The sequence below is a fragment of the Bombus flavifrons genome, chromosome 2, assembly GCF_040668555.2.
Source record: "Bombus flavifrons isolate JBK064 chromosome 2, iyBomFlav1_principal, whole genome shotgun sequence".
Lineage (NCBI taxonomy): Eukaryota > Metazoa > Arthropoda > Insecta > Hymenoptera > Apidae > Bombus > Bombus flavifrons.
Genome location: NC_138443.1, coordinates 13,915,397 through 13,943,364, shown reverse-complemented (window position 1 = coordinate 13,943,364; position 27,968 = coordinate 13,915,397). Strand labels below are relative to the sequence as shown.

At 45.6% G+C, this 27,968-nt stretch overlaps 1 protein-coding gene across 2 annotated transcripts in view; it reads right to left on the bottom strand.

Moving 5' to 3' along the window:
* Positions 1-21,341: 21,341 nt before the first annotated feature.
* LOC138189702 (zinc finger protein basonuclin-1) overlaps positions 21,342-27,968 on the bottom strand; it is a 263,062-nt gene continuing 256,435 nt past the window's right edge. Inside the window, exons 5-6 of one of the 2 annotated variants that reach the window (XM_069131820.1) lie at positions 23,813-26,537; positions 23,372-23,690 (exon numbers count right to left, since the gene is read on the bottom strand). In XM_069131820.1, coding sequence (XP_068987921.1) covers positions 23,518-23,690; positions 23,813-26,537 — 2,898 coding nt within the window. In that variant the 3' untranslated portion in view covers positions 23,372-23,517. Of the gene's footprint in view, positions 26,538-27,968 lie in introns of both variants that reach the window. The other variant, XM_069131819.1, reaches the window with a different exon arrangement.

The following is a 27,968-nucleotide window of genomic DNA, read 5'->3' as shown; positions in this document are numbered from 1 at the left end:
TTGCTATCCTTCTTTTTAGCATTTGTTTATTGATATTTCGAGATTACGTAAAAAATTCATTGAACAAAACTCAATATTTAAAAAGTTATTAGCTGGCAAAGTGGGTGCTGCCAAAAAAATGGGGTGTCGTGGCGTGCATGATATCAACCCTTCTGGTCATCTGAAACAAAAAATGCGAACGGATTCTTAATTAGTATGGATGCCGCTATCGTCTGAACCTTGAAAAAGTCAATACAACATTTTTTCATAAAATGACGGCCGTTTGAAAAAAAATTTCTTATTTCGCACGTTTTTTTGACAATTCCGAACGTTTAAAAAATAGTAATATTAAAGATTTTGAGCTGAGCGTAGTCCGGACGATAGAGGAGTATATAAGGAATATTCAGACCAAATTTAAAATAAATCGGTTCATTAGAATTTGAGATATCGTGCACGCCAACTCGAAAAAAGTAGTTTCAAGAAAAACGCGCTTAAAGTTTTGAGACAAGTTTACTCGGACAACGTCTAGCGTCTATTGTTCATTTGTTCCGGTCGGATCGGAGCAGATGCCGCGTCACAAAAATGGTTGTAACTCATAAAATAATTGAAATTTTGAAAAATCCTTTTAAGAGCATATTCTTGAATGTCTGAACATTGGAAATATGAAAAAAAATTTTTCGATTTTTTCAAATTTGTAGACTAAAATACCCCCTTAAACTTCTTATCCGCCTTCTAACACACAAAGTTATATTATGGAGTTCTACATAAAAAAAAAAGTTGAAATTGACACTGGAGACACAGAGAAGATCTAACGTCACCCTGAAGATTACTTCAAATCGTCTCATCCGTGCGAAGAAGAAACATATCGACCACCGATGAAAGAATTTCTACGTATACTTCGTTAAATCCAAAAGCAATTTACGCGAGCGAAGAAGCTAAGAATACAAGGAGATAGAGAATAATTAGTTTTCGTCTGCGAGCAAAAGATTTCAGTTAATAGAACACACTCTGATGCCTGGGGAGCTCGAAGCAAACGATTTCCACGGTCGGAATTAGCTGCGAAGAGGACGGTGGCAGCGTACGATGGCACATACGCGCCATATTACCGGCGGTGGCGTCGCGCGACGTGCACGGAAGGGGGGCGCAGCCGGTTATCGGGAAACCTGGCACTCCAATCAATGCAAATCAAATCGAGAGCCGTGAATACGAAGCGTATAGTCAAATCAAGCGAATAAAAGCTTCATGAATGTAAAAGACTGGGTGAATGCGAGCGGCGCGAGCCAATCTGGTAATGCGTCTTCTCCCGCCGTGCGCCGCCGCCCCCAGCGGCCGACTTTTAACCGATCACCGGGGAAAAATACCTCCGTCGGAATATTGCGTTACGCCCGCTGCCGATGCTCCACGCGTTTAAAAAAATATCACTTCTTTTTCCACCTCGAGCGTTCCTTGGCTACCGGTTGATGCTCGTTCGATGTTACGTAGTTGTTGGAGAAGCTGTTAATTCTTTATCACCGTAGTTGATGTTATACGATAAGTGATTTCGTTTGCTGAGAAGTTTTACGAACGGATATGCGTAATCTTTGAATACATGTTTGAATGAATTCGGTCGTGTTACTTTTGAAATACACGTGCAACACGTCGTAGATTTTATTTCATCTGTGTTTTATTGCATCAAATAATAGCGTAATTTTGTATATCGTAGCAAGTGATGTCTTTAGTTGTCTTTGTCTCGCACTGTTTCAACCAGCTCGAACACCTTGTTTTGCGTCTGTATTACGTCGTGTGGGTATGACACGTCTTGAGTAGACTTTCTCATCGAATCCCTTGGTTCCATTTGCTCGTAACACGCTACGAAGGAGCATGAATTAAGTAAGCGATTGAGAAATTGTTCACGCGTACAGTAAATATATTCGTACCATTTTCATGTTTATATTTTAATCCATTCGTCCGAGGTCGCTTAAAATCCTCCTTTTTATTAACGTTGTAATGTCTCAATACCGGCGGACGTAAACCTACATGAAATATTTGTTGTTGCAATACTTTACGTGTGAACTTGATACTTCTTGCATTATTGGTTAGAAGTAAGTAGAATTAAGGATTTCTCTTGGTGTCTACTTCTAAAAGGTCTATTTACCGCGAACAAGAGGTCGGCCGAAAAGGTATCGTATCATTGTAACGAAGATACCTATCTGTAAATTTGATATTTTGCACTTAGAATTTTTAATAACCTCGGAAAATTGGATTCTGAACACTGTCACCTACTGAACAGTGTAGCATCGAATTCCCAGCGTTCAATTGTCCAAGTGTACGTAACGTATCGATAATCCTTCAACTCTTGACGGCTAGAAAAATCCTGCAACCACCGCCGATAGATCTAACCGAACTTCACCGAAGTTCACCGGTTGCTCGGTCACCCTCTTCCGTATAAGGTTGGACGATCGCGCGAGACAGTCCGGTTGGCGCAATAAAAATTTGACGCGATCGTCCGGCATCGAGCGGCGAAGAAAAACGTTGCTCGACGCAGGGGGAACTCGAAGAGGGAGGAGAGTAAGAGCCTGGCAGCGAGGTCGAGTTTACGACTCGCGCTACGCGAAGGGCGAAAGGGACGACAGCGAAACTCGTTATTATCCGACCGTACTTCTTCGTGGCGTCCGCGAAGAAGACGGGCTGGTCGTCGATGGCGACGGCCGTTCGTGCGCCTGCTCCTCCATGGGCCACTTTCAGACCATAAAGAGACAAAGGAGCGTTCTTCTTTCCCCCCCTGACCCGTTGCAACGCGCAGTAAACTCTCATTTTCGCGACGAAGAGCGGCTACGTTGTTTCGCTCGAAAGGAGAAGAAAGACGAGAAGGACGTCGAGGTTTACCACGGAGACGATGGTACCTTCACGTTCGGGGTAACGTCGGAATAACTTCGATTTTGTAGAAACCATAGACGATTCTCGGTACCGTGACTTCGTGGACCATTTGCAGAAACCTAGAACGATGCGATGTCCGAGCGTTGCACGTCGCGTGCCTAATGTCAGTCACTTTAGACGAAGATCACGGGGTGGGTTTCGAAACATGGTAATAATACTTTCTGGGGAATAGCGAGGAACGAACGTCGACGATGATTACGGTGGTTGGAGTTCAAGTTTTATCGAGTCGTTCGATAAGAAAGGACGACGATCTCATGTGGGAGAAATCGCGCTTTACGTTCGATGACTGTAAACCTGCGCTTGTGCGAATTACATTAACAGATCTAAGCGACAAACTCGAGAATGATGGCGGTTGTATTAGGATATCGGGAAAGGGAATGGAACATATATAATATTAAACAAGCAAAACGCGACGTGCTAAGGAGCTCGGAAGCTTCCATTTCGTAGACGTGTTTGGGTGTGTTTGGAGGTTGCATTATCGATGCTTTGCATAGTGGACCGGTGCCTAAGCGTGACATAAATCCTCGTAAAGCTTGGACGTGTTTCTGCGTGTCGGCATATTCCGGAGAGATGCACTTACGTATGCGCGAATCCACAATGCGCGATGCCACGAGTCGGATGGAACGCCACGAAACGCCACCCTCGTTCCTTTTCGCTGGATTGGACTGAATGGCCACGACGTTACATCGTCCTGTCGTGGTATCCAGCCAACCTCGAAACACGCCTTGAAACGGCTATTTTGAACAGAGTCAGGACCACCACGGTTTGTCTCGAGTCCAGACTACACCGCTAAATTTTCACTATGGGGTTGTTATGCGAGCTTTTCACCGATTTTACGCGTTCCACCAATTTTTTTTCTGCTTCGCGGTACGAGCAACGATGTACAGGATTTTGTTGTATTTTTTTTTTTTTTGTTTTATGTCCTTTAGTCCGTTTATATTTTTGAATACGTTGGAACATTGTATTGCGAGCACCGTTGTACCAAATTCTTTTGTGTCATATTTGTTGCTCTGTGTTGTAAATACGGATGTGCAAGATTACATCTGTTTGTTTTATATACTTTTGGTCAATACATACCATGTATATATAAGAAAAAATATTTTGTCGCAGATTATTTCAGGAAGACTACGATGGTTAGTATTTTTAAGTTGCATCTTATGAATTTTAATATACTACTTTGTCTCGTTCCTTTGTTCTTCTCAAATACTATTTGGCCTATGCAAATCAATTTTTCATTTTAGTTTCAACGGTTCGTGTTTCGTTCCTTCGGGTACACAAATTTTTGTGTATTACGTCCCGTGACATGATCGATTCGCATCGCGAACTTGATATTCAATTTTGTTATTCGACGTAGACAAACTCTACCTGTCGCGATAAAAAATTGAATTCTTTTTGTGCAAGAGGTAACAAGAGGGACGAACCTGAAAACGAGAAAATTGCACGAACTCTGTAACAATTTACCAAAAATTGATCACGTGATAATTTTTGAAGATTATATCAAGGATTTCTCTAATTCCCGACTAGAGATTAATAACGAAAATTTATCAACTTCGCATCGCGCGTTCGACGCATATCAACGCGTCAAGAAAAGAAAAGCAACGAGATACAAAGCCGCTCTTTCAACCTCCGATACACGTAATGACCGAAAATTAACGCGCGATTTACCGCTTTGAAACGTTCGAGCCCTGGCGAAGACGGACGTATGGGAGGCTGCTCCATTACGATTTCGAGTCTAATCTCGTTTTAATGACAGGGTCCCGAATGCTCCACGAATGATGAAGTGTCAAATCGGAGCCTGGAATGGGCGTTGTTTTCCTGCGACCATGATACCAGCGATAATATATTCCATGGGCAGATTTTTAATTAGCGTCGGATTCTGCCGCCTTGCTGGCGTTCCCAGCGACCTTCGTTGTACCTATCACTCACGTTGCTTTCTGCCATGGGAAAACCTGCCACCAGATGGCTTCTGTTCAGCCTACTTTTCCAACCAATTCTCCGTTCTCACGCGTTTCAATCGATGACACCTATTTCAGGAAATATAATTGGAAAGTGGTGGAGAGAAGTTTGCTAGAATATCCCATAGAATTTCTGTTTCTACTTTACCGTGAATTCTTTGTGCTCTGTTGCGGTTATGCTAGTTTTGTAACGTCTTAAAAATGATATTTAACGAGTAAAAAGCTTTCACTTTGTCGCGTCCCTTCCAATTATGGAGTTACACGTGACAATAAAATGAAGAAGCTCGAAATAGAATCAAATATCAAGTTACTTAATAGTAGAGATAATAAGTTTTCGGGATACAGTGAAGGGAAGTATACTTGAAATGGAAAATATATACATGGTATCGCGTGCGACAGGATCCGCACGCGACTCACGAATGAAAATTACGCGTGCACAAGAGCACCAACGTGCTGCGAGCTTCTTTCAATGTTGCGGCCGAAGCCATGCCCTCGACGAGCAACTGCGTGCTGCTGGTTGCACGAAAATGTTTCTTCGTTGATCCACGTTCTTCCTCTTACGCCGTTCTTTCCCATGCTTCTTGTTAATCCTTTTATACTAAGGAAATCAGTTTAACCTGCTTCGTATTCACCGTGATGCTCGATCGATTTATGCCCCTTGATCGATGAGTGGAGGGTTGAGCGTGGCACAGAAACTCGGTGAAGTATCTTTTATTTGCATATGTGGACCGATGATACAGCTATAATTCAGCAATGTTTGATTAGTCGATCAATCATATGCTAGTCGTAGCTAGAAACAAGCTCTAAAAAGAAACCATTAGAAGCAGATACTATGCAAGAGGCCCAGTCTGATATCGCAGACAGAGATTATCTCATTTTGTCGTCAAAGATAATTCCAGTTACCTTCGAGATCACCATGACGATACAAAGTCATTAAGGGAGACATCGATGACCCTCGAGAGTCGAGAGTTGCCTGAAATCTCAAAACCCAACTCTAAATTCGCTCGAATCCTTCCACGTACAAAATACGCTGCTCGACCAAGCGTATATACACAGAGAAGCAGCCGAAGGAACTTTAGCACGATCGTTTTGTCGATCGCGACTCGGACTCACCAGGATACGGACGAGCAACATCTCACGGCTGGCATCGGGTCGGTATATCGACGTCGCGGATAGAAACAGACTCGAGTACGCAGTCTACGAGCGTACACGTAGAAATACGATTACGAGGGCCGGTAGAACGTTCCCGGTCCGCCATAAACAGCGTAACGAGTCAGGTGGACGGTCGTGAGCCACGATCGGCTCTCTCTTCCTCCGCTTTCAGCCCTGGAACCACGGATCCTGCCGTTTCCTCCCCCGGCGCGGATCGTTTCCGCGCGAAATCTCGGCTGCCATTAATTCAGCGCCGGCTGACAGGTCACTCGAGTAGAACAGCCCATTACAGATATTACCAGGCCCCTTCTTCTATCGAAATAATTATTATTGTTGTTTGCTTTTGCACGGCCAAGTCGCGCGCCCTCTCCCACCCTCACGGCCGAGTCGGCGTTCCTCATCACCCCGTAGCGTTCTCGAAGCGGGGTCGAGACCCGGGGTGACCGGCAATTTCACACGAAATTTATTACCGATGACCGATACCAACGCTCTCCGCGCCTTCCTCCGCGACGTTCGTATCGAATTGGAATCGAACCTCGACCGGTCGGCGACGACGATTCCTCGGGCTAGGGGTTGGTACGCGGGACCGCACGCGGGGTCAGAGTCTCGGGCCGGGTGCAATAAATATGTCGGGAAAGCTGATCGAAACGCTCGATGCGTTTCGCGTGCTGCGCTATCGAGCAGTTGTTTTTCAGAGGTTTGGCGAATGGAAGAAGGTGGAGCGGATCGTTTGTCGCTGTTAGCGAGCATTCGATCGTTGGCAGGGATTTTGATGATTCGACGGTGCGAAAAGTGGACGCGAGCGAACACTGCTACGGGCTGTATAACGTAGAATTTGATCAAATCTTTTTGTAATTTCAAATAGGAATATCCAGGCGTGAACGTGGACAAATTGAAATGGATGAAGAAGCGGAGAGTCGAAGTGGGATAGGGAATAAAATTAGTCCGAATACGAGACGAGGAGCAATCATTTATGGCGCGATAAGTAACCAGGAAGTCATAGCCCGCGGCGATCGGCTAATTTCTACCGAGCGATATTCCGAAAAACCAACACTTCGCTGTTCGATACCTGCAACTGTCTCAAGATTCCGCGAATCGAGACCCGCCGACGAGCCATCGATCTAGGAAGAACACGCGTTTGCATGGTAAAAATTAAAAAGCGATCCGGGTTCTCACGTTCGCGTGCAAAGGAGAACGATCGAGCAGGACCAATAACGGAGGCAACTATCGAAACCGAGCGGAAAGAGAAAAGGAAACGAAAGGAAGAACGAACGATACGAAGATAAAGGAGAGGAAGAAACGCAAAAAAAGGGGTGGTAGTTTGCAAATAAGATGGAAAAGAAACGTAGAAGCCCTGTTCGTTCGAACGAGACCGAGGAGAAACCACCTTAAATACAGGTCACGCGTGTTTTGGCCAGCGTGTTCCCCACGTCCTCCTTGTTTTCTTTTCCTTGTAACGCGGCTCCGTCGTATTTACCTGCTGTCCGCGTGTACAAAAGTCATCGTTAGAAGGATTCCAACGTCGATCCGGCCACCATTTTGTACGTGAAAGAGAAAGAGAGGCAGAGAGAGAGAGAAAGAGAGAGGGAGAGGTGGTATGGGAGACTCGTAACGCGTTCCCCTGTTTCGGAATTCGGTACAGAGTTCGAGAGTGGACGGCCTCGAGAAGGAACGGTGGGAATGACGGCCGTAACGATTCAAATTACTAATCGCGGCTCTCGCGTGCTCGCGAGACCAGGGATACGTCTGTTTCTGGCCCCGCGAATTGTAGCATTCGAGCTGGCGGCCTCGTGAACGGCCCCAGACCGCGGAATTACTGAAATTACACGTGGGGCCCTCCTTCTCGGTGACTGCTTCTACTGCCTTCTATAATACTAGCCGACGGTACACGTGTGTCTCTTGTCTCGTTACGAGTCGATTTTTTACTTGTTCGCGTGGTTCGAAGTGGTAGTTTTTTTTAATAATAATCGTCCTAATTTAACGATAATACGAAAGAACGTAAGACGAAGACTTTCCCTTTCTTCTGGGTAAGCTTACGTGGTATAAAGTCGGCCCCTGTCACAAGAAAAGTGACCATGATTACAAGGAAACCAGCTGGAACATTGCGAGGAGGAGGATCGCTGTGAGCGGAAGTTACACGCGTGAAAAGTGCATCCATTCTGCGGGCTTATCGTACGCCACTAGCAACACTACATCCATTACACCCGTCGCGGTGTTGGTAACGCTACATCAATTCCCTGCAACGTCCTTCACCAACGAACGTCCACCGTATGGCCGAGCGAAATCTAGAAGCTTTCCCTATCAACCGCGAACGATAGCGCGCATAAATCTGCGAACACGATCAACGGTGTCGTCGTTCAACTTAGCGATCGTCGGAGGAGACCCAAAGAAAACTCCGCCCGGGATCATTTTTTATTCCAGTGTATTCGAAGTAGACGAGGATCCGACGAACTTGAAGGAAACAACAGGATAATTTTACGTTATAAATAATACGATAGCGAAAAATTAACAAAGAAGAATAAAAAAGATTCTCACGAAAGCGTGTCTCGCGTCGAGCACACCAACAAAAGTGGAGAGTAGCAGGAATGGCAAAGTACCAACTTTAAACCCATCAACCAGAAACGTTGCAAATCGAAACAAAAGAAATGATCCCCGCCCTTCCCCTACGACCTCCTCTTCCAGAAACTTCCTCCAGCCTCTCGGTCTCCAGTTCCATCAGCAGCGTAGAATGCTAATTACCGCCTCTCGCGGTCGTGATCGCGCTCGATGGAAACGCGTTTCACGTTCGCAGAACGAACCAACGTACAAACGAACGACTGGACGAAGGAAGGAAAGAGCGGTCGATCCCCGAAGATGACGACGAGTATCCAGCTGTCCCTCAGTGGCAGTGGGAAGAAGCCAGCCATCTCGAGGACGCCTCGAAGCCTGGATGCTCGCGCGGCCCGTTTCTTCCTCGGCAGGGGCAGCCATTATATAGTAGTAAATATCGTAACGACCGTTCTCTGGTCCGCGCGACCAAGCACGACCAGTCTAACGCGCAGCCGCTAACCACGAGTAATTATGTAATTGCCGAAGAATTACTTACCGAACTCGATGGACCCGCGGCCCGTCATTCAGTGACATTCCGTCCTTTTTACGAGGCTCTGAGTGGCGGGTCGTTGTCTTCGGCCTTCTCTCCCTCTCCCTCTTCACATTCTTCCATTTCCACCACGAAGATCCAGCGTCGTCCTGTTCTTCGTGTTCCTCGTCTCGCTTCCGGCCCCACGGTCCCCGTATCTCTCTCGCGTGATATCCCGACGTTCGAGTCGCGCTGGACGCGGCAGCTGTTCGCCCCATAGCTTGTAACTAACTCGTTCCCTCGGTTTTATACCGGCACTTTTCTAATTTTGACCGGCCGCCGCGAACCGTGAGAGACGCGAGACGCGGGGATCGTTTTACTGCCGAACAGGAAAGAGAGGATGCAATTGCGCGTCGGTTGAACATCGTTCGCCGCGAAATCGCGCAGTCCCCCTTCTCTTCCGGGCCGCCAACCGAGCTCGATTCCAACGCGTTTCCATGTTCCTTTTTACGTTAACGTCGATCGGGCTAAATGTCGAAGGCTGTTTGGCTTCTTGGATGTCGCTTCCTTGAAAAGTCGGAATATTTCGATGGCTTTTGGTAGCCGATTTTGTTGTTTACTACTTTGTGGTTTCGTTTGAAAGAGTTGTATATTAGTTTGGAACGAGTTTCGTCACTTTCGCTGCGAACGTCATTGTCTCGTTCGCTGATACAAGAGCTACAACTATAAATTTGTAACGTGTGCGAGCAAAATTTATTGCGTGTGATATACCTAACGTAGTACGCGACAGTAATAATATAATGGACAAGAAAACCGCTTTCAATAGCTCAAAAGAATATTCTTCCCTGTAAGGACTAACCTCGGTTCTTTAAGCTCTACCATCGTGCAAAGGTGTATTAAAAAATTAACATAAAAGTATTCAGTGACATACGGAGTAGTATGCAGTCACCCTCGCTCTCCAAACTGAATCGAAAAAATACCGATTAAACCTTTAGCCAGCCTTCGAGGGGGATGCACGAAGTCGTTTTTACCCCGTGGCTCTAAAGAAGCGTTCAAAGCGATCGAGGGTAGTGTACTAAGAGGGTGAGGGTGGTGGTGGCGGCATGTCCGGCCATTAATTCAACGTGGAACCGTATTGCGCGTTGATTACAGCTTCCGCGCAAAAATGCCAGGCACTTTGCGCTGCCGTCTGTGTCCGATTAGCGAGTACAATGCTTCTCGCGTACTTAAGCCTCGCGCGATAATATCGACCCTTTTCACGAGAGGACTCGCCGCAATTTTACCGTCACACCCGTGCCCGCCGCGGTTGATGCATTAGCGCGATTATGGAGGCCCAATTTGTTGCCGTTGCGGATAACGGCCTGTTATCGATGGCCACGATCGTGCAGCTTTGTGCACGCCACGCGAACCCAACGCGAACCTACACGCGGTTACGCTACTCTCGACTTATGATCGCGTCCTGCCACGAGCCACGACCTGTCGCTCGACGCGATCCTACGGACTTCCGTTCGATTAAACCACCCCCTTTCAATCTTTTCGGCCAAATCTTTCTTTCTTCGATGCGTATCTGGGATTTTTTGTAAGATTACTATCACTCGCTTACCCTAAGATCTTTTATTTCAGACTTTTTGTAATTACGCGGATAAATAGGATTATAGTTAAATCGAGTTTATTTCCTCGATGGTTGTCTATATAATATAATTAAATACGCGGGAGGGAGGGACGCATATGGGTCTATAGTTATGCCGAAATCGAATTACAGTAATTTCAATTTCGATGATCGATACAGTGATTGTTTGCTAATGATTCCTAGCAGGTGCGCGGCGAAGCTATTTAGAGAAGAGAACAAGTTCTGACCAAATGGTATAGGACTGTGGATTACACGTATCTTCTTCTTCGATTACGCAAATTGTACGCAACCTTGTACTTTCCTTTATCGATATTAATTTTAAATCGAATCCGAACGTCTCTATCGATGTCCTTCTTTTTTATTTTCTTCTTTATCCTTGCGTTACGAATGACGCCGAGTGAATTATAGAATTTGCTCGGTCACTTGACATTTTCGCAGAGAAGTACAGATAAACTTTGATTCCACAGCTTTGCCATCTCTTTCTACGGCAGAGCGACTGCAGCAAATTTCTCACGACAGTCTCACGACTGAAGGGAAAGAGAAAACGTGAAATAAAAGAATTCGCTGAACGTGTCAACAATGAGGCGTTAAACTCGGTGGTCCCAGAGTCTTCGACAAAAGAGAGTTCGGTGAATGAACTTGGTCCGAGAGAATTGCGTGTCTTCGGTCAATTCGAACGGAAGCAAAAATCGCGTCGCGTCTCCAAGATCAGTGGTTCGGTCGCGAAATTGTCGCGTTCAGTCTTCTCACGATATTTTGTTTTTCTGCACGTAGAAGCCAAGTTGGTCAAATATGGATGGCATTGATATTGCACGGTTAAAATTTGTAATAGTACCTTGGTTTCAGTTGGGACAGAGCTGCAGTTCGATGCGCGACAATCGCCGATACCAGATGGCTCGGGTGCATCGCGTGCAATGTCATTCCAACTGACGTGAGGTCGCACCGGAAAAGCCCTGTGGTCGCTCGAAATTTCGCATGAATCTCGACTACAGCGTTGCCTCCACGGGTTTCCAGTTCTTTATAGAATGGTGTTACCGATGGGACAGAATGTAAAGCGACAAAATTGGATGTTTCCTTGATGGGAATATTGGTTGGTTAAGATCCAGGGAATATTCATTACGCAACTGTTGTACTCGTTGTATCATTTGGCCACGTAGAAATCGACTATACTTCATAACGGTATACAAAATTCATGCGATGTGACAAAGCAAAAATTGCGCAGTACCCGAACATTACAATTAGTCATCGTGAAGTATCGGCAAGTTCAAAGGTTATTAATTTAATTAGTTGCCTAATCGAGCTATCCTCGTAAACCGATTACTCGTGACACTCGTCCAAGGTATCCTTAAAACAAATACCTCTATTCCATCGGACAGGTATCCTTTCCATGCACCGTACACGGTATCCCTGATCGTTAAAATCAAGCCCGTGCCTCGAATTTTAATAAGGAAGCGGCCAGCCACACGCGGCCCGTCAACGAATAAATTGATTTACAAGTGAGTTCTCTCGTCAGAGCGTTCGTTCCAATCTTCGTCGGCATGGCGAACACTCGGTACTAAGGCTCGTCGTTCCTCGGTAAACATCGAACGACCGCCTTTTAATTTGCCAACGAAATTCCGGCCATCCGGCCGGATATTCCTTCCGCGGGCGTAATTCCTGAGCCCACGGGCGTTTCGAGATTGCAGCAATCTAACAATAAGTGAGCAACTTCGATCGTGATTAATTTTCAACTTGCGGGACGATTTATGTGCCGGCTTTTTTTTTTGTCTGCCTTCGAGAATTTTGGTGAACGCGAGAAGGGATTCGAAGGATCGGTTTGCTTTAAATTTTACATCAAACGATGTTCGAAGTTATCGCAGATGAGGTTCTTCTTGTGTGAAATTGTTTTGGGAGAAATGTAAATTTATAATTTCTTTTCCTTTGCGTTGCGTGGTGTTTTGATAATTTAAGATTTTATCAGCGACCACTCTGCGGTCTGTAACAATTTTAATTTGTGATTCTCGGTTGGATCGTTAACACCTTTTAAACCTAAATATCGAGTTATGTCATAGTTATCGAGTGACGATGTTGTTTTAAGAACCATTTCTGTTTACTTCGTACGTATGGATCATTCGGCAAGTAAAAGCGAAAATTTGTTATAAAGTCGCTGCGAAATGAGGTCATTTTGTCTCGAGTTTCAATATGTAAAACTCGATAACCTGGATTCCATAACAGTTAAACTAATCGTGTGACTTCGTTATTTTTCTTATTATTCTAATTACACAGGATGTCACCGGAGCGCCGCAGGGCGATTCCAAGTCATTCGACGAGTTTCATTATCGTTGTTGTCGTTAAATTTACATATTGCACGAGATAATTGGACGCATCGATGATACAACTATATTCCTCCATTAAGAGTGTCAAGACGCATTTATATCGTCTTGTAAGTAAAAATAAAACCGATGTTACATTCTAATTTAACGTTAAGTAGGTATGGAAATTCTGGAGGTGATTTTCACTGCGTACGTATGTATATGTCGAATACAATGCGTGTGATAAGATCGTAACGAACGTTAAACGATATTATTGCAGACTTTTTCGAAACGAACGATTTTGTTGCTGTTGAGATATGTATAATTTTCTGTGCTGGACTGAGTCAAATGCGTAGTAGAGATGCTTGTATGTGAGTGTCGGTGTGTGGAGGTGTATGTGTGCGCGGCGTCCCCCCAAAAAAAACAGATGACTGTACCTAAACTAGTCAATCGGTTAAGAGTCGATTAAGAGTCGAGTATGGCAGAAAGTATGTATCGATGAATATATAAGGAATCGTCCATGAAATAAATATATTACTATTTTAATATGAATCGTTAGTGTAAATTTAGTGTTCCTATAACATTATTTCGGCTTCAAACATCCACAATTCTCAACAGTTGGAATGCGAACTTTATCGAAGACAGATTTAATAAAACGTAGAAATACGTCTGTGGTATAAGAAGCATATATCTCTCGAAATAACAGCTTCGAAATATATTAATTTCAGTATAAATATAATATAAAATAGCGATACCGTTACGGGAATGATTTTCGAAGAAGATGCAAACGAGACACCCCGTATATGCGTACGCGTGAACGTGTTAACGATCGCGTAATAACGATAAAGGTGGGCAAGACTGTTACCATTAATGACCGTTAGGCTCGTTCCAGACGGCATTAAAACAGCCTCATTACGACAATAAAGATACACCTTCTATGGGGATTGCCTGTCATCTGCGATTTGGTCGTTCCCCCTTCGAGGAAACAACGATGGCGTATATCCTGGAAAACGATGTAAAACCTTTTTTGTTTTCTCGATGAAACCTGCGGGATTGCGTTCGAAAGAAGTCGCCGTGGGAATATGGAAATTTCTTTCGAGGAGACAGGAACTCGATTTCCTGTCGCTCCGTGAAACACTAATTTAGATTAAGGTCATTAATTTAATGTTTCAGGGTAAATAATTTTCGCAGATGAATGCCAAGATATATTTAATGATTAAGACATTAATAGAGGACACCTGAGAAACACGAAGAATATAAGCAAAGAGAACTTTATAGCATTGTCGGGTAAAATGGAACACAAAAATGAAAGGTAGATACGTTAGAATAAATAACTTCAATTACTGTAGAATACCATAAATTCGTAGAATACTGTGCCATTGATAATTAGATATTCTAATATATAATTCCTTAAGAAATTCTTTATACAAAATAAAATATAAATTCTCAAGCAACGGCTGATCTGTCCCACTTTCGAGACTCTAAAAATGTTAGAAGAGGCACTTTTGAACTACGAACGAACCACGAACAAACGAGTAATTTCGTTGCCTAAAAATTTCTCCTCGCCTTCCAGCCAGAGTCGGAAACGCGTCTATTCGTTTCGGAATGCGAAATTGATGCGGATCGGACGCGGGGCGACGATTAGAAGCAGCTCAGCGCGCGGCATCGAAATCAAGCTGCGGATCGATAGATCGCCGCGCGGCGATAAAGCAACACGCTCGTTCGTGGATCCTCTGGACGGTGCACGGTCCGCGCGAGGGCAGAGGCCGGATGGGACGCGACATGTGCACGACGCCGAAATTACCGTGGTGATTTTTATCTCGGCCGAGATACGACCGGCCGATATTCACGGTTCGACATGGAAGCTCGCCTGCGGCGTCTGATTAAACGACCGACTGGCCACGCTTCTAACGTGTATTTAGAGCGCGCCTGTGCACGCTGCGGACCAGGTACCTGCTTGCACCGCGTCGATTAGCCACGGCACGGCGTACAGCATATATCGTGTCTTCGATTGGCGTACCCATCGTCGTCCATTTTCTCCAGGATAGAGTTTCTGCGGGTTAGATGGTGGAGCTGTTGTCTGTAGTTTACAAGGTGAAAGCATTTAGGGATTTAGGGAAGGCGCGTGATGTATCAGGAAGGTATCCTGATGCGTTTATAATGTAACTGTGTTTGCGACTGACATTTACATACATATGTATCTGTATACATATTTAATCATGTAGATAGCGTAATTACACCACCTGTGTGTGTCGGAATCGAGATCGACGCGATAAGTATTCACCTAATTTAAAGTTGACACAAAAAACGGTCATTTTTTATGCGTGTCAACCTATCAGTTGTCCTATGTGTTTATGATGTATTACTATGTTTAAGGAAGGTAGACCTTCGTAATGGAAAAGCAGAAGGTCACGGAGTACTTACTTGCAAAATTATACTCAATCGTACAGACTTATATGCAATAAACGCCAACGATGCGTTTAATAATCCAAAAGTAGAAGTTGTATACGTAACCAAATTTTAAATCGATAGCACAAATTTAACTATCGTAAAATCCATGTACTTAACAACGTTACAAATTTTATAGCTGCCTTGATCACTGCAATTGAAACTACGAAATGTAATTACACGCATAAATATGCGATAAAGTGAAACAGAAGGCAGAAAGTGAACTTGGGAAAAAGCTTGGACGAAACGAAATTATTCCGTCGTAGGTGGTCCGATCTTTTTCTTCCAATAATACGTAAGTATTATGAACCTTGATTATCCACATTTCCAGCGACATATTGAACGACCTCTCGATCGTAAACATCTCGAAAAGTTTTCGCAAACGAGTTTGGTGGCTCGATTATTTAACTGATTTCGGTTAATTTTAATCAACTTTCACGATTAAATGGAAATTACCGCAGGAAGCAATTATTTCACCACGCGTAATAGCAACGAACACAGCTATCGGTCGTTGCGTTTATTCGCATACGTTATCGTCATTCTTTCCTTCGAAATCTGGAAGCGTTTCTTTTTTTCAAATAATTGAACAACTATGGTAATTTGTACGCCATCGTCCATTCCTCATCCCCTTTCCAAAGAATAATAATAAATTTCTTTGATGTACATATAATCAACGTCCTACCGGATATCTCGAAATTGTGAAATGCGTGAATTTCGAATTTTTTCTATTTCGTACGGCGTACCGATAATTCCCAATTATTACAGCTATCACGTACAGTTACTGCGAAATGCAACGACTCATAACCGCTATTAATAAGTATCGTTCCTCGATCACTTTCATGCCAAATGGTACCTTCTGGTGAAAACGATTGAAGTAACAAAAGAATGCCATGCAAGCGTATACTACACTCGGTTATTTCTACAGTATAGTCTATCATCGAGTATTTATGTCTTAATAAATAAAATGTTAAGAGGGAAGAAAACGCGAAACAATGTTTGTTTATTATCTAGAATAAAATAATTCTCCTTAAGAGGGTATTATCTACTTAACTTTACCCCATGGTTTATAAACTGTCCAAATACTCCGATTGTCTTCCTATCTATTTTCATATTATTAAAATATTTTCCTACTTCGTATTTACGCGCTCGGTAAATATTTTGCTGGGCACTTTGGTGCTAAATCAACAGAGAAAGAAGAGAATAGTAGCTACGCAAAAGACGTTATTACAAATTCCTTTGATCTAATTACGGCCAAAACTACATCGCGTTGCGTCTAATTCACCTTCGACGATAGCGATCTTCGGCTCGCAGGTGCATTGACACGGTTGTTGGATAGAAACGAGTATTTAACAAAATGCGACAGGCTTCGACGGACACGTTCTCATTGCGTGGAACTCAGATACTCGTTATGACTTTGTCGTTATCGTGGATCGACGATGGGGTTATAATTGAAGGGTAATTTTCGCGAAAGCGCGCACCTCAAAAGCTGGTAATTTATTATCCCCCGAACGAGGAGCCGTCGTTTCTTCCAAGCTGAATTTGGTAAACGATCCCTTGCACAGAGCTGTACGCTTGTCACTGCGAATCTCGCGTTTCCAAGCTTTTTCTCTTCGTTCCTTTTTCCTCGTCGAAGTGTCTCGCGGTTTTTGACGAACGCCCGTCGATTTTTTAAACCGCTTCTTAAACGAGTGAAATTCGTTGTCCGGAATTCGACTCGGGTAATTGTCGAAATTATCAGAAGTAGGGTATACGCTGTGATAAATTTATTTGAAAGTCAAAAATTGTATTTTGAATTCTTCGATTTTTGTTATCCGACGACCGTGTAATTTATTTTGTACATAAAACAGAAGATTATATAGACGATTTGAATATACATGAAATGTTTTATGAAAATAATAAACGGAAGATAATAACGTTCGTGGAGTGTATTGATTTTGTTAGAAAAAGAGCTAGCGTAGGTATCATGAAAAAATTGCGCCTTATATTCTCTTCTGATTGTTTCTTTCTATCGTATTTTTGGTAACGATTAAGCTCGTTTGCAATTTAGGAATCGTTACTAAATGTTATAGATAAAAATGTCTTATCATGCAAACGCGGATTAATTCGTTCGTTTATAGGAATAATTAAAAGAAGCTAATATTTTAGTGTGTTATCGTCAATGTAAATAATATTCGTCAAGGTAATTATTGCGTTGGATCTCCAGATTCTCGACAGTAATAATGGTATCCTTAACCAATTGCAATTTTAATTACCCGAACATTAAGGGGTCCCCATAATAACTGTTACCCGTTAACCATTCGAGTGAGAAATTTCTTGATCGTAAGCAGAGCCTGCGCGTGCCATTAAAAATGAATAACGACGAACACATTTGTCTCTGAAACTGTGAATACGACTGATGGATGATAGGTTCGGGCTAACAAAAACTGCAGATGAATCGGGAAACTATGCCTGTTAAATGTATCACGATCCTGCAAAATCGAAATAACGTTTGTTATAAATCAATGCGCGTTTCGATCATCTAATTTTGAATCGTCTTGTACAATTAACAAAACTCTTCATCCCAACTGCAAATAAACGTAAAACGCATTTACCTCGCGATCGAAAGATGGAACTTTTTCTATCGGATACTCTCGCCTCTAGAGAAAAAAACGTAAAATCGAGAAGATCCATCGTTGCTTCCGGCGCGCGCTGGGGCGTATGGAAATCGCTAGGCGGGGGTGGAGGCGACAGGGGTGCGCGGGGATCGATGGGCGAGCCAACGTGCACCGGAGACCGCCTTCTCGTTCTTTCGCCGATTTTCTCCTTTTTCTCCACTCGTCCAATCCCTTCTCCCTCCCGTTCCACATCTCCATCCCCTTTGGCAACCCTCTTGCTCCCACGCTACACCTGTCGTGCGCGTCTCGGAGAAGCGGTAGTAAAATTCTATCCGAGTACGCGTTCTCGGCACCGGGCTCGCGGCTTCTAAGCCGCAGCAAATCCATTTATCTCGGGCCTTCGTGGCGAGTCTTTTGTTTTTACGAGCACTAGGCTGGCTTTACTAACTTCTATATGTACCTATATCGAATTTCGCGTCCTTTCGTAGGGAAAGATCGTCCACGTGACTGGCATTCGATAGGTTAGGAATGGGATTTCGTTAATTTGTAAATTGGTATAGGTAGATGATAGAAATTGGGATATTGTATATACACATTGTCGATACAAAAGTCTCAGACCGTCTATTTTACTGATTCTACAACGAGAATCAAATACTGACGCCATTCAACGATCAGATAGTGAAATAGACGTAACGTTCGTGATCAAAAGGGAAAAGATGTAGGTAACTCTACTGTCTGGTATTCGACACGTTGGAATTTGAATCGTTGAGATTAGAGCCAACAATAATATTTATTAAACGATCGTAATTTAAGAGGAAGCAGAGAATCTGCGGCATCTTCTCATCTTGCCAGCTAAACTAAACGTAGCAGATCGAGGTTCCCTCCCTCTCGAAACAACCCCGTTTCTAATCACTTCTCATCTTCGCGAGTCCTTTCTTTCTCCAAGGATTCGATTTCGCGTGTACCCGTTATTAAGCGGCCAGGTCGTACGTTAAGGGTCTCAGGGAATCGAAGGTGCTAATCTAATCTGTCTGGCCGATTAAAGGCCGGCGGTGAGTTCCGTGAGGGCCAACGCACGAAACCATCTCGTCCACCTCTGGTCCACTTGCACGTAATTAACCATCCCCCTCTTTCCATCGCCATTACGAACGTTACCACGTCGTACCCTCGCCGGGACATTTCTAATTACCATGGAGCAACGATGTCAGCGAACCTTTTTCGTCTGTTTGGAGCTGACAATGGGAGAATCGGCGTAAGAAAAGGTCGGTCGCCAGGGTCGAGCAACCTTCCACCTTTTCGGTTCTTCTTCCTTGCACGTACTTCACTTGTTTCATTCGGTCTCGTTGTTCGTGTTGGTGTTCGCGTTGGTTCGCGGCACGAGGATTGGTAGGCGTGCGCGTGCACGCCCGCGAGATCTCTGATAAACGAGCCGGCGTCCCTCGTTTCAAGAGGATTTCTTTCGCAGAAAACGAGGTCGAGTGTTCGAGGTCGTAGGCGGGGTCGGTGGTTTTTCGTTTTTCTGCGCGGCCTTTGCGTGGTTCGCTGCGAGAAGCCACGCGGGAACACGGTTTCGAGTTTAACGACCGGGGAACGCGTGAACGATCGGGACTTTTTTATAGAGCGTGTGATACTTTGTCAACGGATGTGATGATCTCTGTGTAAACGTTATCAGTGAGAACGGGACGAAATTTTTCTTATTATTTTTCTTATCAATTAAATTCCTTTTATCTGTTGGTCAAAATTTGTTTCTTCGAATTGTGAAACATACGAATTTGTTACAATTGCAAGTAACAACGAGTTGCATGTATCTGGGCTAAATAATTGACGATAGAAATTAATCGACGACGATATACTTAAACATCGATTCGAAATATTCTACTGTAGAAAAATTCATCGTTATAAAATATAATGATTAATATCAAAAGAAAAAGATCTCTAATTCTTTATTAAACTTATCGCCAGCGAGATTCGAAACTTTCAATTACAAATATTAAACTTATCGTTGGAAAGAATGTCCGTCGAAATCTATGTATGTAGCGTGCCATGAAACTCGTGCACCTAAGTACGTTCGAATCGCTGCAACGTATCAACCTCAACGGATCCCCTATTTATTGACTCACGTCCATTAAACCGTTTAAAACAGTGTGGCAGGGTAACGTAGAACGCAGACACGAATGATTTCGATTGGTATTTATTTTCGTAAGATGAGTGTTCTTTATAATCGATCTATAATATCATACATCATAGCATTCCGTTTATACATAATTACAATTGTAAATTCTGGTTCGTCCTTACGATGAGTAATTACTTAGTGGGTTCGTCGTATGTCGCGAGCTGCCATCATTTCTTTTTATTCTTTTCCTTTTTCTCAATTCTCTTTAACATCGCCATTCTCAGCCGAGAAACATGAAAAATCGTTTGAGCGCAGGCGCGTACAAAAAGAACCTGTGTCCGGCCCTCCTCCCTGTTTCTTTCACTTGTCGTCGATTCGCACGCAGATTCTGGCTGTGACGCGTGACGTTTTACTCACACGCACGTGCACAGACTACGAAAATAAGGTATACAATGTATGTACAACGGAAAGAAAAAAGAAAGAAACGACGGTCGATCGTCGTTCGAACGTCGTACAAAATTTCTTCCACGTTTCTTCTTTTTTTTTTTGTATTTTTCTCGTGTTTCCCCGAATTCGTTCGATTATTTCCAATACGATCGATCGACGATCGACTACGATCGAACGACAGGCGATCGTTCGATGACGTAGGAAGGAAATCTTCGCGGCAGTGCCCGCTACTGGCCGCTGGTACAGCGTGTGTTCTCGTGTAGGATCCCTAGGAAACAATAAATAAAATCTATCTATTCTCATTTATCTAGCGCGAGACGACGTAAGCTTTGATTCAGTGATCGATCTGTTTGCCCGCCGTTTTGCTCGCCGCGACGATCACTTCGGACCTCTACACTCGATTATTCCTTTTTATCATTCTTTACTCGTTGTTTTGCGTATCGGTGCGTTCACTGCCGATTAGGAGTGTTTGAAAGCGTTCAGCATCGAAGGATAGTATTTAACCCATTTGCATCATGGCTCTACTTCAGAGTACTGGCCCTATCACCGCGCGCGGTCGGTCGTAGGTGCAGTAAATGATATCCGAATTCTTCATGGAGTTTATCGAAAATTTACTGTTCAAAATGATAGCTAGACGATATTACTTCGCAAACATTGCATCTTACATTCTTTATAACAGAGGGAAAGAATAAAAATTATTTATTTAAAAGAAAATTATTTAGATTAAAATGAATAAACTTATATTTATGAAATAAATTTAGATTGAAATTAAAAAAAGCAGTTGCAGCGCGCGGATTAGCCCGCGCTTGAATGCAAATGGGTTAAGAAGTAATCTGGACTGTGTTTAGAACTGTGTCGGTATCTAGGATCGAAGATGATTTAGGGTACTTGATGCGCTGATATTTTGGAATTATACACGTGAATCGTAGTACACGGACGAAGGCAGTAAAAAAACATTGTGATTCGTATTTAAAGATTCGAAGAATGATGAGAGGATTAAGAGTTCTGGGCACTTTAATATCTATAGCATAGCCGACAGTGAACGCGTAGCGCGTCGTCTTGGATCGGTTCGATATCCCGGCCCGGATCGGTTCTCCTTTACAAAACTATCGTCATCATCTCCGTTCCTTCGCGTAGCATCGGTCGCGTCGAAGTAGCTTAATTGATTAATTACGCGATACATCGAAAAAAGGTACTATGTTTATATATACAGCAGTAGTAATTGATTACTGATTAAATAAGTGGCATATTTATACTAAACGTTACGTTTATCACAACGATGATAAAATCAGCCGGAAGACCGAAACGAGGGCGCGTTCGATCTTTCCATTTGTCGCTCCATTTTTCATCTAACTTCCACACTCCTTCCATTCGTCTCCTCTTTCTACCGCCCCTTCGATCATCAGGGAAAGAAACGAGCAGAGGAACTAGCTCGATTCGCTGAACATCTCTCCTCAGTCGACCAGCTTTCTCTTTTTCGTTTGATGCTCCGTGACACGCGAATTGGAACAGGAACCTTCACGGGACCGGACGTACCTCCCACGCTAGGCTCTCGACTTACGAATTTCGATCGTTCGGAGACTTTCGTGTATTCCGATTTTTCGTTCGTCGACCTCGAAGAACGATTCTGTCCGATCAAGCGCGGCTACATAGGCGAGGTGGACGATTTTTCCGATTCCAGCGGCGTGGCCGAGGGTTTCCGAATTGACTAGATTGGAGCACCTTGCGTTTGCACGTAAACTAACTCGAGAACCGGGATTGGAACGCGTCAGTTACCATCCCAGGTTGCCCCAGAGGATGTCGTCACTGTCGCTGGCAAGATTCGTGAATGAAACGGTCGATTCGAATCACCTGGGTCCTGCTTCTTAAGTACTTTCGCTGAACGTGTCCGGCAACCATCGAACCGCGACGAGATCGGCTTTGTGCTCGAGACCGACTATGACAGAATTATCGAAGCCGCGTGGGTGGCAAGATTCCGGTTCTTTAGAAGGTATCGGATCCACGATATTGCACGTTTTCGTCGAACGACTGGATATACTCGGTCAAAGTCGCGAGCCAAGTCTTCCGCTGACCTGTTCCGATCGAGATCATCGACGATCGCAGTTTTGGCATCACAGTAAGGGATAATAGTCGCGTCCGCGGAAGGAGATCGGTCACGAGCCGCTGGTCGACAGAACCGATAAGTCGCGATGAGCCTGTGGGTCCTTCGAGTGGGCGTCCCTGACCGCTCTGGAGCCAAACACCCGGTCGCAGCCAGGGATCGTGCATCTGGCTTCTTCCTTTCGGTCCTCGGAACCCGGCGAGGACATTGGCGAACCTGACCCAGGAGGATGTCTGTTCCCCTGGTCCTGCGACATCCTGGTCAAGTGGTTGAGATGCTGGTGAGTAAGCCCGTTCAGACCAGCCAGGTGAGAGGCGAACGAGGACAGGCCGGAGAAGGTAGCTCCCAAGTGAGGTGGCAGTAAAAGAGGATGCGGGGGCGGTATTCTGGCTGCCAGATCAACGGCAGACGGTAGTCCAGGTGTGAGAGGATAAGCTCCGAGAGCACCGATGCCCGCGTCCGTGTATAATCTCGCGAGGAACTCGTTGTGCAACAACGGATTCATCTGGGTATCGTCTACTCTGGGTGATAAGCTTGGTGGCAAGTTGGACGACAGAGGCGGACTCGACGACGTGGACAGGAGTTTTCGATGGAGGTTCAAGTTAGCCGAGTGCCTGTCGCGTGACCTCTTGGAGGGGAAGGCTGCGTTGCAACCGTCCACGCTGCAGCGATGCATCAGCTTTAGATGGACGTTCTGATAGTGCGTCTTGACCCCAAAATGGTTTTGGAACACCTTGCCACAGGCCGTACATCGGCGCGGATTCTCCCGGTCCAAGGGAACCTCCTGGGTGCTGACAAAGCCACCGTTCTCGTAACGGGCATAGGTGATAAGGCTATTGTCCGTATCCATGGCCGCTGTGGAGGGTGAGGCGCTGGATGAACGAGAGCCACGTGAGGAATTGTCCATGGTGGTCTCCTGGTGCGTCGTGAGGCTGACGGGGCTGGTAGAGCCGCGGCCAGACCTCGAAGCCGCCTGCTGCATCCCGGTGTACTGCATCGCGCGACCCTGCGACAAGGACTCGAGTTGACGCAAAGTGTTGGTCGAGGAGTCGTGGGAGAGGTCGTCGGCTGTCGTCGGACGGCTGTCGACCGAGCTCGGGGCACGGGAGGGATCATCGGGACGCTCACCTTCTTGATTACGCAGCGCCGCGTTCACCTCCTCATCATCATCATCCTCCTCGACCTCCTCCATTGGCTCATCCTCCTCATCATCACCTTCCTCCTGGTTCTCTTCTTCCTTCCCCTTCTCCTCTGGCTCCTTCTCCTTCTTCAACGTCACTCTCGTCGTTGTTTCGTCTTCCTTAGTCGCCTCCTCGCTCTCGCTCTTCCGTCGATCGGCCAACTCGGAGGAATTCGGATCTTTCTGACCGATCGAAGCCACGGAAATTGAGCCGGCTTCTGTAGCACGAGTTTCCGCCGGCTCGTGGCACGTCTTTGGCTCTGGACTGATTTGCCTCTTCGGCGATTTCACGCTGCTCGCTCTCGAGCTCAGATCCCGCGGCTCGTCCTGAGATAGATCTTCCGCGTTCTCCTGCGACGACGCCGTATCGCGTTTACCACCGCCGCCGTTCGTCCGCGTTCCATCTCTTGCGTTGCACGTTTCGGGCGAACGGGAGCTCGACTCGTGGTCGTTGAAGCTCAGATTCTTTGGAGAACTCGGAGAGATTTTCCGCTCCTCTGCTTCCAATCTGGACATGGACATATCCTCCGGTTGGCTCTGGAAGTCGTTTATCGTCGACATTCCTGCACCTTCCGACAGACAGCGTCTTTGTAGTCGTTCCTCGTCGTTGGACGAATCTCCGTCTGTGGACGAAGAGTGAACCTCGGTTAGAACGGCGCATCGAGTAGGATGCTGAGACTTCCTCTTCCGCACGCCTCTGCTGTGCAAGGACGTCGAGTTCATCGAATTCTGGCTCACGGAGTAGCTCTGTTGATCGATCGTGCCCATCGAGTCGTTGTCCTCGTTGCTGTCCGCGTTGCTCGCGAGATCCTCCTCCGTCGGATCGCCGAAGTACAATTTCGGTCTCTTTGCCAAACTAAAGTCGGCTGGCTGCTCATCGTCGTCCTCTCCAGGACGCAGAGGCAGCCTAGAGGGCAAGTTGCTCGCGTCGTCTTCCGCCACAACTACGATACCTCCGTCGTCGTCGTCTTCCTCTTCTTCCCCTTCTACTGCCGCAGTAGAGGCTTGAGTGGAGGGTGACACCGTGTCGACCACGCTGTTGCTAGAGAAAGATCCTCTAGCCGCAGCGGTGGTGTTGGGCGTCTCTGCAGCGGTCGTCATCGCCACGCCCGCGGTAGTCAGTGCGGTGGTCGTCGAAATACCCGCGTTCGCGCTCATCCTCTGCTGTAGAGCCTCGTCGTAGCCCGGTCTACCTTGACTCTGAGACTGTAAGTCCAGGTGTTTGAAGTCGAGGCCGCACAGCGAAGCTGGCGATCGAAGATCGGGAGGTGGAGTCAGCAACGGAAAGGAACCGAAGGGAAGATGGTTGAGACCGGTAGCTGGAACAGGTAGACCCACTTGGGGTGGTAAAACGAGCGCGTGCGCCATGGATGAGCGGCCATCGTGCGGCGAGATCTTCCGCCGCAGATGAGGCGAATGCAGTTTTGGATTTGGATTGGCGCTGTGTCTGTTGCGCGATCGCCTCGAGCTGAACATCATGCTGCATCCCTTCACGGTGCACTGGTGCATCTCGCGTAGATGTACAGCGCTGAAGTGGATCTTGAGCGCGCCTTTGTCGCAGAAGGTCTTCAGACAGACGTTACACTGCACTCTTTTCTTCCCGGTGGTAGGATTGATGAATGGAGTACCGAGGTTCGGAGGGATATTGGCGGACGCGCCCCATTGGCTGCCCGGCCGTTTGCCTGGCGAGTGAGGCTTTCTTCCGGGGATTCCGGGTGGCCTGCCTAAAGGAGCAGCTTGGAGAGGTAGTGGAGGAGGGTGTCGCTGCTCGGTAACGTGCTTAGACATGGAGTCGCGCCTGCTGAGGTTCAACGCGCTATCCGAATTCTCGTCGTCCTCTTCGTCTTCCTCCGAACCGAACTCGCTGCTCTTCTCGCCTCCGCTGTGCACGTCCGCGGGCGCCGTCATGCCTGTCACCGAGCCTGACGACTTGCCCATTGGCGGCGGTGGAAAATGAGTAGGGAAACTGGGCGGAAGAGCACCAGAAGACACCGCCACCGAGAGCGGATGTCCAAAATTAAGCGCGGAAGAAGAGACCGGCGCTACGGGCGGCATGTGAGGCCTCTGGAGCTGGTTGCTGCTCGAATGGTGGGGCGGACTGTGCGGGCTCTGTGGATTTCTCATGGATTTTCTATTTTGCAACAGCTGCTCGGCCGACGGTGGTGGTGGGAGAGGTGGGAACGCTGGCAGTCCTAAGGTTCCTAGCTTCCGAAAGTCGAATGGCTGCATGCTCTGCAGTCGGTTGAGCGGTGATACCGTCAGATGGGAATCTAGGCTTCTCGGGGGTGAATTCGCGCTACTCGTCACCCCCGCTGCGGAGTTCCCACCGGACGAAGATGAGTAGTGTTTTTGGGCCGTGGGCGACATCGACGGATGCGAGACGGAGGGTGGCGGTGGCGGTGGTGGCAGAGGAGGTGGCAACCTCGAGCCTGGAGGCGGGAGACCGCAGTGGAGTAGGTGTAGAGGTGGTGGTAAATGTGCTAGTGGCATCGTCGGCGGCGAAGGTCGTCTGCTTGGTGACATAGCATCCGTCCCCGGCGTCCCGGCGGCCAGCAGCAACTGCTGCACGAATGGACGCGTCTCGGCGAATCTGAGGAACTGCTGCAGTACCAGCGGCTCCTCTTCAGGAGAGCAGATGCTCCATCGGTCCAGCACCGGGCCGTTCTGCGAATCCTGCCAAACAACAAATTCATCTTTCGTTATTTTTAGGTTGCTCTAATCTGAATTAAGATACGAAGCAACGTAGAAAACAAATTAAATAATTTAATCCAAAGCTAGCTGGAACTAACATATCACGTTTCCCTTATGTTTCATGCATATCTCTTCGTTTATCATTTACATTTCAACATCTTTATAAATCTATGAATCGCCACCGATCAAAAGGATTAATCGTAGTACTTTGATGGCAAAGTACATAGAAGTGCGGTTTCACGAACCTGCAGTTAAGATCGAGTTCAACGTAAGGATGTCAGAGGAAAATTACATCTTCTAGGAACGCGTGACAATTATCCCGGAATAGTCCTCAAACTGTAAACGCCGTATAACGTATTAGAGATTAGCTACGTGCCGCACGCAAAGTGGCGGAAGTCGTTTCGCTTCCTCTTGTAATTCCGCGTTTTACGGTCAATATCGTGTTTACAGACAAATAGTACCAAGTGCACGTCCGCGAAAGTTCTTGCGAATTCTTTCGTAACACACCGTAGAAGAATGATGGTATTTATAAATGTAGGATATTATATTTTAAGATATAAATATTTTAGTCCTGTAATAGCCACTTGCTCTCTCAGTGTATCACACGTGCTTCGCAATATTTAACAATTCTCAGTTTTTTTACGCTTACCGATCGTTCGTAGATAAGTTTCAAACTCCGGAAATTCCGGAACGCGATTATAAATTCAAACTAAACTGTCAACTGTGACGTCAAGCGTCGAGAAAAAGCGTGAAATCCGCAAAAACACTTGTGTGTCACGGTCGTCTGTCAATGAAGCGTTGCAGGAATTAGAATTGCAATCGTATTAATAGACTTGGTCCGTATTGCTAGCGATTTCCATACCTATAATCGAACGTGAACCAATCAGTTGCCGAGCCGTTTCGATACTAACTCGTTACTTCTTGTTTATCCTCGACTTATGATCAATTTCTCCTGATTACATTATTGTGTTACGCTGCTTTACCATGACTTAACAAAAAAAAAAAAAAATTAAATAAAAGGAGGCAAATCCTTCTCTTCGCGTCCCTAATTACGAGATAAAAAGCAGCTTTATGATAATTCCTTGTCCGGACAAAAACGCTTCCTTTATTCGTGTAGCGTGGAAGGCCGCTTACGTAATGACCATGTGCACAGGACGATTAATAAGAACGGGTCGACGAATAATCGAACTAATTTATTCTCTTTAACGCAATTAGTTCTAGGTGAGTTGTCGCGGCGAAACGTCCACGTTGCGTACGATTCATCGATCGTGATTAACAAGAATCTGAAATTATCGACAAGGCAATCCTGTTCGTTAACGATAACAAACGTTGTTAACACCGCGAGGGAGTGAGATCGACATCGGAGATTAAACTGTTATTGAAAATTGAAATTTTCAATTAAAAAGTGGTGCT